This window comes from Myotis myotis, unplaced genomic scaffold, assembly GCF_014108235.1.
Source record: "Myotis myotis isolate mMyoMyo1 unplaced genomic scaffold, mMyoMyo1.p scaffold_m19_p_5, whole genome shotgun sequence".
Taxonomy (NCBI): Eukaryota; Metazoa; Chordata; class Mammalia; order Chiroptera; family Vespertilionidae; genus Myotis; species Myotis myotis.
In genome coordinates this window covers 88917148-88932504 of record NW_023416357.1, presented here as the reverse complement: position 1 = coordinate 88932504, position 15357 = coordinate 88917148, and the positions used below count along the sequence as shown (strand labels likewise).

Below are 15357 nucleotides of genomic sequence, written 5' to 3'. Positions count from 1 at the left end.
CCAAGCACTGGGTCAGCTGCCAGGCCAGTTGCCAGGTACTGACTTGGGTGGACACCTTTAGAATCGACAGCCCTTGAAGACTATAGATGCTCACAGATCGCTTTTTCCGCTTGGAATGACACCCAACGTGATTAAAAGTGCCCACATGTTTAGCATTACACAGTTCACATCTCAGAAGATGTGAAACTAGCTGAACAGAAGTCCCACCACCAGCTGGTCTCACCAGCTTGCCAAAAAAAAAAAAAAAAAAAAAAAGAGAGAGGCACAGAGCATGTCCCATCAGTGGCAAAGAGGTCAATGGGCACCAGGCCTTCCCTGCTTTCATACCTCAAATCCTCCTTCCCCAGGTCCTACCCCCTCTCAGAAACAGAGAATAAAAAAAAGGTCTTGAGATTGCTTTCAAGGCAGTTGAGAGCAGTGTTACTTACAGCCAGGGAGGAGTCTGGGCAGGAAAAGGTCCCAGAATTTCAACTTCATCCTCACTCGACTGGCAACAGCTGGACTCGTAACACTTCTGACAGCAGTGCCGGCAGGTCCATCTGCACAGCAGCAGATCAGAGATTCTAGAAAGAAAACCCTGAGGCCATTGGGGGAGGTGGGCGGGGAGGGGGGCGAGAGGAGACGCAGGAAGGGTGGAGAGGAGGAAAAGGAAAAACACCCGAATTACAAGCAGCCCATCCCTGGTGAGACATAACGACATGCAGGAGGTCTGTCAACACTTGGAACAAAATGTTTTCCATTTCTGTTTACCAATTGCAGGCACAAAGATGGCAAACACCAACTCGCCGGAGCCATTAATAGCCAGCGAGACATTTGCAGGTAGTTTCTTTTGTAGTTTATGGGAACGTCTTTCTTGACATGTGGGCGGCATACCCACCGTGGTGAGGGTTACACAATATGTTCCGAAACACAATGAATATTAGTCTGTCTTTTTGAGAGCAAAGCAAAAATAGTCTTTTTCAAAAAGATAATCTCAGTGACATGAAAGCACACAGAGATAATCAAATGGAATAAGTAGGGGGTGGGGAGGGAAACCTATCTTGTCATCTAGTGCCTTTTCACCGGGATCTCCCTGCCATAGAAAGGCATGGAAACAGTGCCCTTATCAACATCCGGTGGCTGTTTAATATTCAATATTCCCCACAGCCTCACACAAGACTCCAAAATGAAAAGCAAGCATTTCTTGATTAGAAGCCAGACCAAACGAGTCATTGAATTAACCCACCTCGTTTAAAGGTTCCAACTGCCCTTTTAGAGATCCAAGATGAAGCCACGGGGTGGAGGGGGTGGGGGCGACAAAAAGAGAGAGACAAGACCAGTTTAGCAATATTCCAGCAACTCAGAAAAGAAAAAGAAAAAGCCCTGGATCTTTCCACTTACCATCCTGGGGAGGGAGCTGACTTCCTAACTAGGTGTTGCTATCTTCAGGGCTGCGGGTAGCCTCCCGGCTAGCCAACACCGAATAAATGGGAAACTTGAGCATTTCGGTTTGATGTGCACCGTATGCTGTTATGAATCAGTGCGGGTGGATAGATAGTCATGCTAGCCAATGCAGCCACACTTCAGAAGAGCAAACCTTCCTATACAGAAATAACCATGAAGCCAACCCCAAAAGACATGATTTGCTAACATGCAGGCAGGCACCGAGTGGATGTGACTTGGCTCCCCAACCCTCCTGGAGGCCCTACCTTCCAATTCTGCGCCAATGGAGATGGTGGGAAGCTTCATAAGACCACCCACAAGTAGAGGGAGCCAAAAAGGAAGCCATAATCTGGTCCTTGGAGGAGGGATGGGCTGCCCCCCTTCTTTGCCGCCCCCCTGCCCCACATCCCATCTTCTTCTCACAGGTTCCTAAGTCACAGGCTCCCTCCCCTCTTCCAGGGAAGAGTCTTGATGACTGTCCAAAGGGGCCAAGTAAACCAGGTAGGTTAGGAGGAGTTCCACATCCTAGCCTGGGACATGTCTCAGAGATGAACTGAGGCAGGACTCAAACTCAGAACTTTGAACCAAGAGGGAGTAAGTTATTTTTTTTTCAATTCTCTTGCAAGGAGGAGAAAGACTCAATAACATCTTTCTAATCTTCTCCACCCCTTCCTTTTTAAACAGAGAGAAGGCCCCCTCCCAGCTCAGAGCCTTGCAGGGAGCCCTTTCTAGCTAGAATCCAAGATTGTGGCATTATTCTAATTGTGGTTCTTTTGTCCAATTGCCTTCTGCTTATATCAAGTCATCCTGGTTTTCTAAAAATGGTTTTGACATAAAGTTTCCCTTTCATATGAGTTTTTAAATTAATAAAAGTGTGAGTCCATTTATAGAAAAAAATATTAAGTAAATAACAGTACAGGTGGTACATAGCTCGTGAAAAATTCAAAACCCTTGAAGTGGTAAGGATATGGCTGCAGCTTGGAAAACAAAGTCTCGGGCACTAATCACAAACTCTTCCAAAAGCAAAACTCAAACCAGAACAAGACCTGCTGGGTGTGCCGTTACACGCAAAGAGCTGAGTAGAGACAGTGCTAGTCCTGGCCTCACCACTAGCCAATCAATCATGTGACTTGGGCAAGTGAAGGGGCCACTCTGAGCCTCAGTTACCTCTTTCCTCTATGGAAAGACTAACCCAGGACGCTGTGAAAATGCTTGTGTGTTGCCCAGCTGCAAAATATCTGCCCCCTCTCTGTGGTTCGTGAGAACAGGATGGTTTCTCAAGGCCAGTTGGAACCAACCAGGCACCAGGGACTATCTTGGTGAGCAAAGCAGCAAAAAGCTATGTCCTCATCGGGCATACAAGAGCAAGTGCTTTAAAAAGCTTCCAACAAAGTACAAGGATAAAGGGATGCTTTTTCACAATCCATGCCCATTATCTTCATTTAGGGAAGCCTTTCCTCCGTATGTGGCGATCAGAGAGCCGTTTATAAAACCGTGATGAGCAGAGATAAGGCCACCTCAGGGTCCCTGCTAAGGAAAAACCAGCCAGCCTTCTCAAGACCCAGGTGCAAGGTAAGTGTCAGAGAGCAAAGAAAAACCAAGGAAGATGAAGAAAGAGGAAAGGGAAGATGCTCTGATGCTATCAGCAAGCTTTGTGAGCCTTTCCTCGCCCTGGGCCTCCTGGGTTCACGTGTTTGATCCAATGGAGGAGAACTGATTCAAGCCAGAAAGAAACAGGATGAAAGCAAACACAGACATTCTATAACAGGGCTGAGAAATCCAGCCCGCAGCCAGCCTATTTCTGTGCGGCACTTCAGCTAAGAACAGTTTGTACACTTTTAAATGTTTGGGGAAAAAAGTCAGAAGGAGATTAATACTCCTTGACTCATGCAAAATATACGAAATTCGAATTTCAGTGTTCACAAATAAAGTTTTATTGGGACACAGCCACGCCCATTCATTGACTATTGTCTATGGCTGTTCAGCACCACAGTCAGAGCAGAATAGTTGAGACACAGACCCTTGCAGCCTTCGAAGAAACAAATATGTACTACCTGGCCCTTTACAGAAAAAGTTCAACAACTTGTTCTAGAAGTGAAGGCAGCATCACCAGGCCATCCCCATACTGGACGCCTAACAAAAACCTCCCTGAGCCCCACGTTTAGATCTCACCAGGACCCCTAAGCAGCTGTGTCGCCTTGGTGCTGAAGGTGGGCAATAAGAACCGTACAAGCCTGTTCAGACGTTCTTCGTGTCTCACTAGATTTGCATTCTGAGAGGCAGGGACCATGCTGTTTTCACAGCTGTGTCCCCAGTGCGCACACATAATAGGTGGTCACCCAACTGTTTGTTGAGTGACTATTGAATAGTCCTCCTAACAACATCCAGCACACAGTGGGTGTGGACGTGACCTACAATGAACTTGAAAAGATGACCTAGGGATTTCATGAAAGGGGAGCCAATGGAGCGAACCTAAACCAGGAGAGATGAGGAGGCTAGCCAGGTGACAGAGCAGAGTTCCTGGCCGAATAAGAAGTCTGAGGACAAATTGAGGGGATGTGTGAGCCAGAGGGAAACTCGGGGACCAGCAGCCCCCCAACTGTGGTGGAGGAGATGAGAAGTGAGCCCAGATGCACCCTGGATGTGGGAGCCTGGAGGCTTCTCTGCCCGGCTCAGAGGAGCCAGTCCCAGAAGCAAGCAAAGGGTCTGACTGCATGACCTTGGCGCTGACCTGTCACCGCTTCCAGCCTTGTATTAAGGAGAAAGGTCTCTTAGTCAAGCAGCTCTCCCCCACTTTCCATCCCCCTCCAAAAAAATCACGCTTGGAAATGATTTTGGCCGAGGATTCTTAGGGGAGTTTCCCCCAAATGATGGGGGTCCACAACTCCCAACCCCCAGGCAATGGCCTTAGGCCCTAAGCAATCGGCTGCCCCACCAGCACCAGCACCAGCACGCCCCTGGTGTGTCCCCCACCCCTAGCACCCAGTGCCCGAAGAGACAACGTCCTTGTCCCTCCTGGCCAGAACAGCTGCCTCAGGCTCACTCCGCCTGCCAATTAGCCCGGCCGTCACCAAGGCAACCGCAGCTGGCGGGCCGGGTGGCTGGGACGCCCCGGGCCGCTCGCCTCGGCCCCTCCCTGGGGTGGGGTGCCAAGGGAGGGGAATTGGGGAGTGGGAAGAAAAGTCTGTCTCACGTCCCCCCCCTTCCGTCCCCAGGAGGTGAAAGCGCCCGTGCAGAGTCCGCAAGGGGCCCTGCATGAGGGGGTGTGGGGGTACCCAGCCTCTTCTCCTGGGGCGCACAGGTTGCTGCGCTCGGGCACCCTTTTTCCCCAGGCAAGTTTGCGGGAGCGCAGCCGCGAGCCCTCCCTTACGCGCGCTCACGGTCGAAGGGGGCACGGCCTCCCCACCCACACCCGGACCTGGCCCCCAGCCCCAGCCCTACCTGGATGTACGCCATTTTCGCCCGCGCGACTCACTCCGGCCCGGGCATGGCGCCGCCACGGCCACTTTGCCCTCGCCGAGGGGAGCGGGGGGAGAAAGCAAAGGGGGAAAGGAAGAAAAGGCGGCCGGGCGGCCCCAGACGTGACTGGCGTGGCTGATGAGCGGCGCCCGCCCCTCCGCCGGCCGCCGGGTCCTTGCCTTCCCCTGCGTTTCGGCTCCCGGAGTCGGGGCCGCCTGCAGGTTGGGAGAGCTGAGGTGCCCAGGGCCCCCGCCTCGGCCTCCCTCGCTGTCCCGCGCTCCCCCCGAGGCGCTCCCAGGCTGGAATGAGGCCAGGGCGCCTGAGGAGGGAGCCGGGGGCAGCCGGGGACGCAGCGACCCCGGCGCGGGAGGGGCGGAGACGCCGGGCCGGTGCGCGGGAGGCGGGGGAGGGGATGGGGACTGGGAAGCGGGTGGGAGAGGGCGGGCAGGGTCAGCCATCGGTCGGCGCCGGGGCTGGCACCTCCCCGAGAGCAGAGCCCCCGGGGTGGCAGAGGGCCCAGTCCAGCCGTGGAGTCTGTGGCCGGGAGGGTCCTGCCCAACCCCGCCCTCTCCCAGACCAGCTCGGGAAAACTTTATCCCCCCCCCCCCCCCGACGCGCCTAGAACTGTTGCCGTGAGGAATGCAGAGGCAAGTGAATGAGAGTCTCACGTTAAGATGGGGGCGTAGACTCCCCAGGGGAGATGCGGCCGAGGACGCAGGGGGCTCGGGGAGAGAGCGGAGCACCCCTTTCCCCTAACCTGGCCGACAAGCGCCCTCCGCGCAACAGGTCTGGCGCGGGGCGGCCCGGCAGCGCCACCCAGCGTCGTGCCCAGAGTCGTGAGCGCCTCTGCCCGCTGGAAGCTCCGCGCCACCGGTCGTGCGCCCCAGGGCGTGTCCATCCGCAGCTTCCCCACGTGGTTGGGGCGCCCTGGGCCTGGACGCCTCCTCCGAGCCGGTCCTCCCACCCCAAGGCCACAGAGCTGGGGCTGGCTCTCCACTGGGGGAGCTGAGGTGGCACATTGCCCTCCGCCGCTCTCTTTTTAAATGGCCAGCCGTCTCCAGTTGCCAGGCACCAGTTCATCAGCCTTTTAACCTCCCAGCACCTCTGCTTTTTCATGGTAAAAATGGCATAAAATCTCTAACCTGCCTATCCTCCAGGAATGTTTTGTGGGAATAAATAAGAAAATGAATGTGGAGGTAATTGAAAGATGTGCTACACATGTTTATATATGTTGTGTTAAAATCTAGCATACATGCACATTTTGAGTGTGATATACTATTTCATTTGGAGCACCTGCCATGTAACACATGTTGAACGTGTATAATTCGGCGGGCACTGTGCTCAACACGTCACAAGCATTATTTCATTGCATCCTATACAGCTAGCACAGTCCCTAACCAGAACAGACACTCATTCAGTGTTTTTGTTGTTGCTGTTGACTTGATTCCTCTCAATTTTATGAGGGAGGGGCTGCAATTATCCCCAATTTACAGATGAGGAAACTGAGGTGCAGAGAGGGAAAGCCACTCTACCCAGCACAACAGCTGCCCCTCTGGCATTGAACCCACAGGGTCCAAACACCTAACCAGTGTATGGTATTTATCCACAGTCTTCTTCAGCACTGGTGGGAAGGGGTGATTTGACTATGGGAAGTGGGCCTCACACAGGAGGGGTGCCTTCTGGGATGGGTGCTCCTCGAGGGGACTGGCCAGAGGTGGAGGACTTTGCCAGGTGTTCCCACGAAGATAGCTAACGTTTTGGAGACTGTGTGTCTGAAAGACTGTTTTAAACCTTTTACAAAAATTCTATCTTTTAATTCTCTGATAACCATGAGGTGGGTATTAATACTATCCCACTCCTTAGAAGAGAAAAAAGGCATAAAGAAGTGAAGTAACTTGCCCAGGGGGTATGCAGCATCCAGGAGTTGGGGTTCAAAGACAGCCTAAGCCGGAACCTTCCCCTAACCACTGCACCTGGCTGCCTCACAGCGCAGATTCTTGGAGGAAAGGTGAGGGATGATACCTTTAGGGTTAGTTTGGGATCTTAGTCCCTAATGACTTAAAACTGTCTGAGAAGCACCCCTCTACCAATGGGGAGGTTTTTGGGTTTTTTTTTTTTAAATCTTTAATTTCTTTATTGGTTAAGGTATTATGTGTCCTCATCCCCCCATTAACACCCCCCCCCCCCACACACACACACACTCATGCTCTCATCCCCCTGTTGTCTGTGTCCATGGGTTTGGCTTATATGTATGCATACAAGTCCTTTGGTTGATCTCCCTCCCCTTACCCCCCCCCCTACTTTCCCTCTGGGGATTGACAGTCTGATCGCTGCTTCTCTGTCTCTGGATCTGTCCCTGTTCATCAGTTTATGTTGTTCTCTGTATTCCACAAATGAGTGAGATCATGTGGTATTTATCCTTCTCTGACTGGCTTATTTCACTTAGCACCAATGGGGAGGTTATTTAAAATGGGAATAAGAGAACCTACCTCTGAAGGTATCAAATGCTTTCATGTCTGTAAAGCACCTGGCATGCAACAGGTGATTAATAAATGTTTGCTGAAAGAGGAAATGGATGATAATAATAGCTCATATGGATGCTTCTAACAAGTCATTATTAGGAGTGAGCACTACACATGCATTCTTGTTAAATCCTCACCAGAGCCCTACAGGTGGGCACTATTATTGTCTCATCCATTTTACAGGTGAGGAAGCTTTGAGAGGAAGTGAGTCCCCAATGTAAACAGGGAAAGGTGACAGGGACAGGATGAAAATGCAGACAGGTTTAGCTCTAAAGGACCAGCTCTTTGCGGCTGCACCATCTGCCTCAGATGTAAGAATGAATGAGAATTCAGCCCTAAACTATTCATGAAAAGTGTCAGCTGTCATTCCCAGACTGGATTTCGGCATCTCCAGCTCATCAAGCCTCTCCCTGCCCGGCCCAGGGACCTGCAGTCTGGCTTTGAGTTGTAACCTGGGCTCAGACCAAGGCTGTGCCTGTCCGGACAAGGCAGCTGGCACTGCCACAGGCCTCGGAGGAGAAGCCCCAGGTCCGGAGACTGACGAATTCGTGGAGTTGCCTGGGGCCTGTGGTATGATAACGGGGGCTGTGGGAGTGCATAGGAGGGGACCACACCTAGTGTATTTAAGGCCAGAGAAGGCTTTCTGGAGGGGTGACATTAAGCTGAGTCCCAAAGAACAAAAAGTGGGGAGATTACTCTAGAGTCCAGTGTTGCTTGACTAGGGAGGGTGGCGGTGTCCATGGATAGAATTTTGGAGAGTCCATGAAAGTTACAGCTCCATTGTCCCTAATCTCTACCTGAAATTCAGTATTTCCTTTCATTGTGAATGCAGGCAGCAATATGGGACTTGGTCGCCAATAGAAATCATATCTATTCCTATCACATTACAGTTGTTGCAAATAACTTGAAATTTCTTTTACACTCTTTACTGCTTGAAAAGTAAAACAGTTATTAGGCTCACCACTCGCTTTTTCTATTCAATGCATTAATGACGAAGCACATACATTACCATATAAATTAGTTTGAATATTTTGATAACTAGATACCAATATAATGATAATTTCATTATAACCTTGTGTATCCTAGTCTATGATTTTAAAAACATTCTTTTGAGAGGCTCGATGGGCTTCAACAGACTGGCAAGGCGTCCTTGGCTCAGAAAGGGTTGAGAACCACTGAAGGTAGCATGTATATGAGCTTAGACGTGAGCGTGGGGGCTGCAAGTAGTTCTGCTGGAGCCAGGAGAGGCGGGTGCCAGGTGCGGTTTACAGGTAGGAGGGGCCTGCAGTCCAGCAGCCTCGTGAATGACCCCACACAAGAGCAGGAAGGATCAGGCTCAGAAAGAGAGATCTTGGCTGGGGCAGGGGGTCTGTTTGTGGGCATGGAATAGACAAACTTGGAGGCAGGAGGCCACTGCCACTACCCAGTTAAATATATTTTTATTGATTTCAGAGAGGAAGGGAGAGGGAGAGAGAGAGAGAAACATCAATGATGAGAGAGAATCATTGATTGGCTGCCTTCCGCACGCCCCCTACTGGGGATCAAGACCACAACCCAGGCATGTGCCCTTGACCAGAATTGAACCTGGGACCCTTCAGTCCGCAGGCGGACACTCTAGCCACCGAGCCAAACCAGCTAGGGCCACAACCCAGTTAAGGGATGCGCATCTGAACTAAGGTCACGGCAGTGAATAAAGGCTGTAACTGAATGAGCAGTGATGAGGTTGTGGAAGGCAGGGGAAGCTAGAAGAAAGCAGTTTGCTGGGAGAGGAGTGGGCGTTTTGTGTTTGGATACTTTGAATCTCAGATATGTATTATCTAGGGTTCCTGCAAGAACCCAACTCCATCCAGCTTGAGCAAAGAAGAACTTACGGGCTCATCAACTGGGAGTCCCAGGCAAATCCTACAGGCACGGCTGCTTAGGGATGCTGTTGATGCTATGAGGACCCATGCTCTCTCTCTCTCCGTATCTCACCTTCTCACAGCTTCTCTCTGAACATTAGAAAAATGGCCACTAATGGCCCTCAGCTTATATTTTAACACCTGATGCTCCAAAAGGAAAAGAGGCTTTTTATGAAATCTTAAGGAACAACTCTAATTGGTCCTGGGACCAAACTCTGAGGACTCGGCACTCTGCTTGGGTCGGCCTGGACCATTGACCACAGATGTGTGGGCATCATGAGCCATGTTCCTGCAAGGACCATGTCGGGGGGCGGGGTGTGTAGGTTCTCTAAAAAAAGAGATTCTGGCAGACAAAAAGGACACATCCATGCTGATGGGGCTGTGGAACGTCCAGGCAGAGCTGTCCAATGGGCAGTTTAGAGGGCTCTGCAGTTCAGCCCCTCCTAACACAGAACGACAGTGCTGTGATCAGGAGACGAGGCTGCAGTTACATCCTGGTGGCATTCCTGGGCTCCTCAGCCTACAGCGGCTAAGCGGCTATGAGGGACCTGGCCTCTCACCTTCTGCCCTCCCAGCCCCACTCTGGATGGCAGACACAGGCACATAATAATGGTTTTCTCTGCAGGACTCTTAAGGTGGCAACGCAAACCACAGATCTCAGGACACCCATTATAGTTAAAAAGCGCCAGACTGGCAAAAGCAGTCACTGACATCCATATGGGCAACACACATTTGGTTAAGCGACTTTCTATTTCTGCCATGCAGGTCCGTTTTAAGTATACAGCTTCCTGAACATGCCATTTAGAGCCTGTTTTAGCTGTGTCTGTAAACCTGGGCAGTGTGTCGGCACATTCAGGAAGTAAGAAGTCTCCAGGCTAATGAAACGGCTGGTTTAAATAGGAAGGGCGGCTACCTTTTAAGTATAATCCTCAGGACTGACCCCTTTCATCTCCATCCTCACCAGGGGCCGTGTGATTCTATAGTAAGAGATCTGGCTTCTATTCCAGCTTCATCTACATAATAGCTGTATGGCCTGAGGCAATCCACTTAATCCCTGGTAGCCACAGTTTTCCTCGCCTGCAGAATGGGTATAATATCCCTTCCCAAGGCTGGTGTAAGATAAGGCAAATTAGAAAAATGCATGTGAAGCAGTAGTGCATAGTTCAGAATTAGTGGTCGTCCCCCCGCCCACCACCCCCACTCTGCATATATTTAATCTGTGGACACAGTGCCTCTTATCCTGTCTCATAGTTGGAAAGGAAATGTGTGTCAGGAAGGAGAAGGGATAATGTGGAGGTTAAAATCTTGGCCAGTGTCAACCAGGCATGGGTCTAAGTCATGTTGCCTGCCATTTACCAATTGTATGACTTTGGGCATGTCTCTATGTGACTCAGACCCTCCTCAAGTGAATGGGATATGAACAGCCACTAATTTCATGGAGGTGAGGATTCCACAGGCCAATCCATATTCTTCCCTTAGCACAGTGCCTGCCACCAAGGAGGCACTCAAGAAATGCTCGCTATTACTATTTTTTATTTCCAAAATATAAACACACCACACAGACAAGTCAATATTTTTCCTAGTAGCTGTACTCAGCACTTGATTTACCCTGAACAGTTTTCCCTTTTTGTTGGTGGCCAAGATTGAGAACAGAAAGAGCCATATCACACAGTAGGACAGCCCTTCGCAAACTTGACTGTGCATATAAGTAGGAGTAGGGGAGATGGGGTGGGGGGCTGCCTTGTTAAACTCCCTGTTCTCAGACTCCTCACCCAAAGACTCTGATGCTACGTAGGTTTAGGAGTAGGGTCTGGAGGTCTGCTTCCTAACAAGCCTCCCAGAAGATGCTGACACAGGTAGTCCAAAGTTTGACCTTGACCTTGGGCACGCCAGGACATCATCTTTGTGATGTTCAGACACTTCCTACCTAGGAGGCTGATCACCACCAGCCGGGCTGCCCAGTGAGTGTTGTTCCATTGATTGGAATGGGTGAGGGTGGGAGACCTCACTGAGGTGGGGGTAAGCCTGATGGTGCCCATAGTCCCTGAAGATGTTTGACTCACCCGTGACGGCTGACCTCCAGCTGATTCCTGCGTCCCACCGGACAGCTCCTGATTTTGCATGCTGTTTGCCAGTGTCTCTTCTAAGGATCTTGCTTAGATGAAGGAGTCTAATGGTCTAACCTTTGAAGCCCCCACCCCATCTTACCTCCAGCCCCCACACTGGTTCAAGAATTTCCACCACATATGATCCTGTCAGAGGCTGGTAGCTATCGTCAGCCAAACCCTCTCCACCCCATGATTCAGAAAAGGGTAGCTAATTATTTAGTCTTGGAGAAGGAAAATCTGAGGGCGATTTAATAATGGGCTGCACACATATGAAGAGTTAACAGCAGGGAGCTGGTGACCACCTGTTCCCGCTCCCTGCGTGGCTAGGAGAAACAGAGATGGGACTGACTGCAGAAATAGAACAGCACCAGGGTGGGCATGAGCGTGAGGGCACTGATGGGGTTCCAGGGGCAGCATATGAAACCTGCCTTCCTAGGATTTATGACAAGGAAGGAGCTTTGGCTCTGACATGTTGTTCTTCCCCAGAGGCTGGGAGAAAGGCCTGATCCTGTGAGTAACTCGAAGACGGGGTTTGTCTTACTCAGCCTTCAGTCTGGCCCCAGGCACATTGTCGACCAGTGGTTCTCAAAGCATGGTCCCTGGACCAGCAGGTTCATCCGGGACCTTGCTAGAAATGCACCCGCTGAATCAGAAACTTGGGGTTCTGAACTCTGATGCACTAGTGCTTCACACGCATTTTTCTAATCTGCCTTATCTTACACCAGCCTTGGGAAGGCTGTATTTCAACAAACCCTCCAGGTGATTCTGATCCCACTAAGGTTCCAACTTGCCTGTGCAGTGCACTTACCGGGGGAATCTTATTGAATGCAGTTTTGGATTCTGTAGGCCTGGGGCGGGGCCCGAGATGCACCATTTCTAACAAGCTTTAAGTGATGGCGATGCTGTGGGGCCACAGACCACAGTTTGAGTATCAAGGATCTAGAATAATGTCAGCTCATGTCATTCCTCTGCTCAAAACCCTCCAGTGATTCCCATCTCATTTAAAGTAAAAGTCAAAAAGGTCCCACATAACCTGGGCCCCATTACCCACCCCTGTCCTCATCTCCACTCCCTTACCCCTTGCTCAGTGCACTCCAGCCACTTGCCTCCTCCCTATTCCTTGAACACTCAGACAAGTCCTTCTGCCTTGTTCCTTCTGCTTCTTACACTGCCCACCCGCCCTGAGGTCCCCCAGGACTCACTGACAGGCGGCTTCCAAGAAGGCCCATAATGATCCTGCTTCCTGGTACTGACACCCCTGAAAAATCTCCTCCCACTGAGTACAGGCAAGACCTATCACAGCTGTTGTTGGAATGTCACTTTTGTGGTCATGTTACATAAGGCAATACTTTCCTTGTTGGTGGCAGACTCCTTCCCTTGCTGGCTTTGATGATACAAGTTACTATAAAGAGACCCACGTGGCAAGGAAATGAGGGTGCCTAGCTAGGAATTGAGACCCTCAGGCCAAAAGCCCTCAAGGAACTAAGATTCTTATAATCCAATAGCTTAAAAGCAGATACTTTCCCAGTTGAGCTTTTGGGTAGGACCCTAACCTAAGCCGACTTGATTGAAGCTGACTGTGGGAGACCCTGAAGCAGAGAATCCAGATTCCTAACCCTCATAAGCTGTGAGACAATAAATGTGTGTTGTTTTAAGCAGCTAAGTCTGTGGTAATTCGTTAGGTAGCATTAGATGACACAGCTTCCTTAAGGGTTTGCTGAAACATCACCTTCTCAATCTGATCTTCCCCAGCTTTCCCCTCTTCAAAATAGCAGTCTCTACAATGTCCCAGGAACTCCCTACTTCCCTCTTCTGCTCCATTTTTCTCCATAATACGTATCACCATGTAACACATCTTATATTTTTCATGGTCTCCCCAACTAGAGATAAGCTCTAGGTATTTTTTGTCCATTTCTTGCACAGCTATTATTATAATACATAGACAGTGCCTAGCACCTAGAAGGCACTTAATGATATTATTGAATAAATTCAGTCTGCTTCCACATCGTGAACAAGTGGCACTAGTGAGCACCAACTTTACATTTTCTCAGCATAGCAACCCCAATGAGAAAAGAGATCTTTCCAGATATCCATATATATCATATATATGTGTGTGTGTGTGTGTGTGTGTGTGTGTGTGTGTGTGTACCAAGGGACTAATTGGCCCCTTTTGTGTGTTGTCCTGCCTTGCTAAGGGAAATATGGGAAAATCCCTCACTTAGGGACTAAGACCTTCTGACACCCTCTATAACAATTTTGGCTTCTCAAGAGTAGCAGATGTTGCCCTAGCTGGTTTGGCTCAATGGATAAAGCGTCAGCCTGCGGACTGAAGGGTCCCGGGTTTGATTCTGGTTAAGGGCACATGCCAGGTTGTGGGCTCGATCCCCAATAGGGAATGTGTAGGAGGCAGCCAATCAATGATTCTCTCTCATCATTGATGTTTCTCTCTCTCTCTCTCTCCCCCACTCCCTTCCTCTCTGAACCAATAAAAAAATATTTTTTAAAAAAGAGTAGCAGATGAGTTTTATCACCCTATCCATTATTCTCAAGCAAGGTTCACAAAAGTTCTGCCAAGAGAGAGCTTGCCTTGCTGTGGTGAGGAAGGAGAATCCAGCATTGTCTAAAGAGCCATCGCTCTATGTGAGGCCTTGTGTGGGAACATTCAGAGTTGCATTATTCATAATTGCCCCAAAGTGGAAACAACCCAAATGCTCACATGGATGAATGGATAAACAAAATGTGGTGTCGGCATACAATGGGGTAATTTACAGCAATAAAAAGAAACGAACTATCAACTACTCATATAGCTACAACATAGATGAACCTCAAACACATTTTACTAAATGAAAGAAGCCAGACAAAAGCCGACCATGTATTACATCATTCTGTTTATAAGAGATATCCAGAAAAGGCAAAGCTATAGAGAGAAAAAGTAGATTAGTGGTTGCCAGGGGCCGGGGGTGGGGATGGAGAATGCATGCAGATAGGTACAAGAAATTGGAGGGAGGGAGATGAAAATGTTCTAAAATTGTACTGTGGTGATGGTAAATTACTAGAAACCATTAAATAGTACACTTAAAATGAGTGGCTTTTAAGGTATGCAAGTTATATGTCTACAAAGCTGTTTTTTAAAAGAAAACAAATGAAAAGCCCTTGCATGGTTCCATGTCTTAAGGATCTCCTCTTAAATTCTCTTTGAGAATTATGCTTCCTCACTTTTTAGATAGCTGTTTCTATGGAAGCTCAAAGAAAAGCACCTATTGGTTCCCAAATAAATATCAATGAACTAACTAACTATATAAATAAAACAAACAAATAGGCCTTATTTCTTCCCTATGGAAATAAAAGGGGTGGCGATATCCTGGACTTTTGCAGTGGTTTCCTGGTCCTGTTTGCAGGCCCTGTGTTGTCTGACCCCCTCCCTGAGTGAGCTGCACAGCTGCAGGGATCTGTGCCCATCAGAGCAATTGATGATTCCCACATTCAGGCAGCAACAGGAACAGTTGCATTGTGATCACGGAGAATTAAGGAAGAGCGAAATACTCTGATTAGTCTGTCTTTCAGTGACCTGCAATTTCCATCTCAATGCAATCAGAGGATGGAGATGGTTTCAACTTTGGTAGCCCCTAAACTGCCACCCTGCCTCACTCACAGACGTGGGGGTGGGTGGGGGGGATGTAGCCTTGTGATTGGTCCAGCCTGGGTCACGTGTCCATGGGCTGAGGACAGCACATCATGATTAGCAGTCCCACTGGAAACTCATGGAAAAGAGAAGGAGAGTTCCTGCAAAGGAAATAAGGATGCTGAGAAGGCAGAAACAGTATATAGTCATTACATTATTCCCATGTGCAGAAAAAAAAATCATAATAGGGCAAAATGTCCTATGGGCGAGGGCAGCCAGTGCGGACTTCTGATAGCATAAATCCGCCATAGGTGCCAGCCTAA

At 49.5% G+C, this 15357-nt stretch overlaps 2 protein-coding genes across 8 annotated transcripts in view; both read right to left on the bottom strand.

The window, feature by feature from the left end:
• Positions 1 to 5292, bottom strand: part of SYT17 (synaptotagmin 17) — a 71644-nt gene extending 66352 nt beyond the window's left edge. The window contains exons 1-3 of one of the 7 annotated variants that reach the window (XM_036307724.1): positions 4864 to 5292; positions 1226 to 1248; positions 429 to 577 (exon numbers count right to left, since the gene is read on the bottom strand). Coding sequence is in view for 3 of the 7 variants with exons in the window: in XM_036307721.1 (XP_036163614.1) it covers positions 429 to 577; positions 1226 to 1243; positions 4864 to 4878 (182 nt within the window). In the remaining 4 variants the exon portion in view is untranslated. Of the gene's footprint in view, positions 1 to 428; positions 578 to 1225; positions 1249 to 1380; positions 1764 to 4863 lie in introns of those variants that run through there. The other 6 variants (XM_036307721.1, XM_036307726.1, XM_036307725.1 and 3 more) reach the window with 6 other exon arrangements.
• Positions 5293 to 15065: 9773 nt separating this feature from the next.
• COQ7 (coenzyme Q7, hydroxylase) overlaps positions 15066 to 15357 on the bottom strand; it is an 81821-nt gene continuing 81529 nt past the window's right edge. Inside the window, exon 7 of the mRNA XM_036307732.1 lies at positions 15066 to 15195. The gene's annotated coding sequence lies outside the window, so the exon portion shown is untranslated. The remainder of the gene's footprint in view (positions 15196 to 15357) is intronic.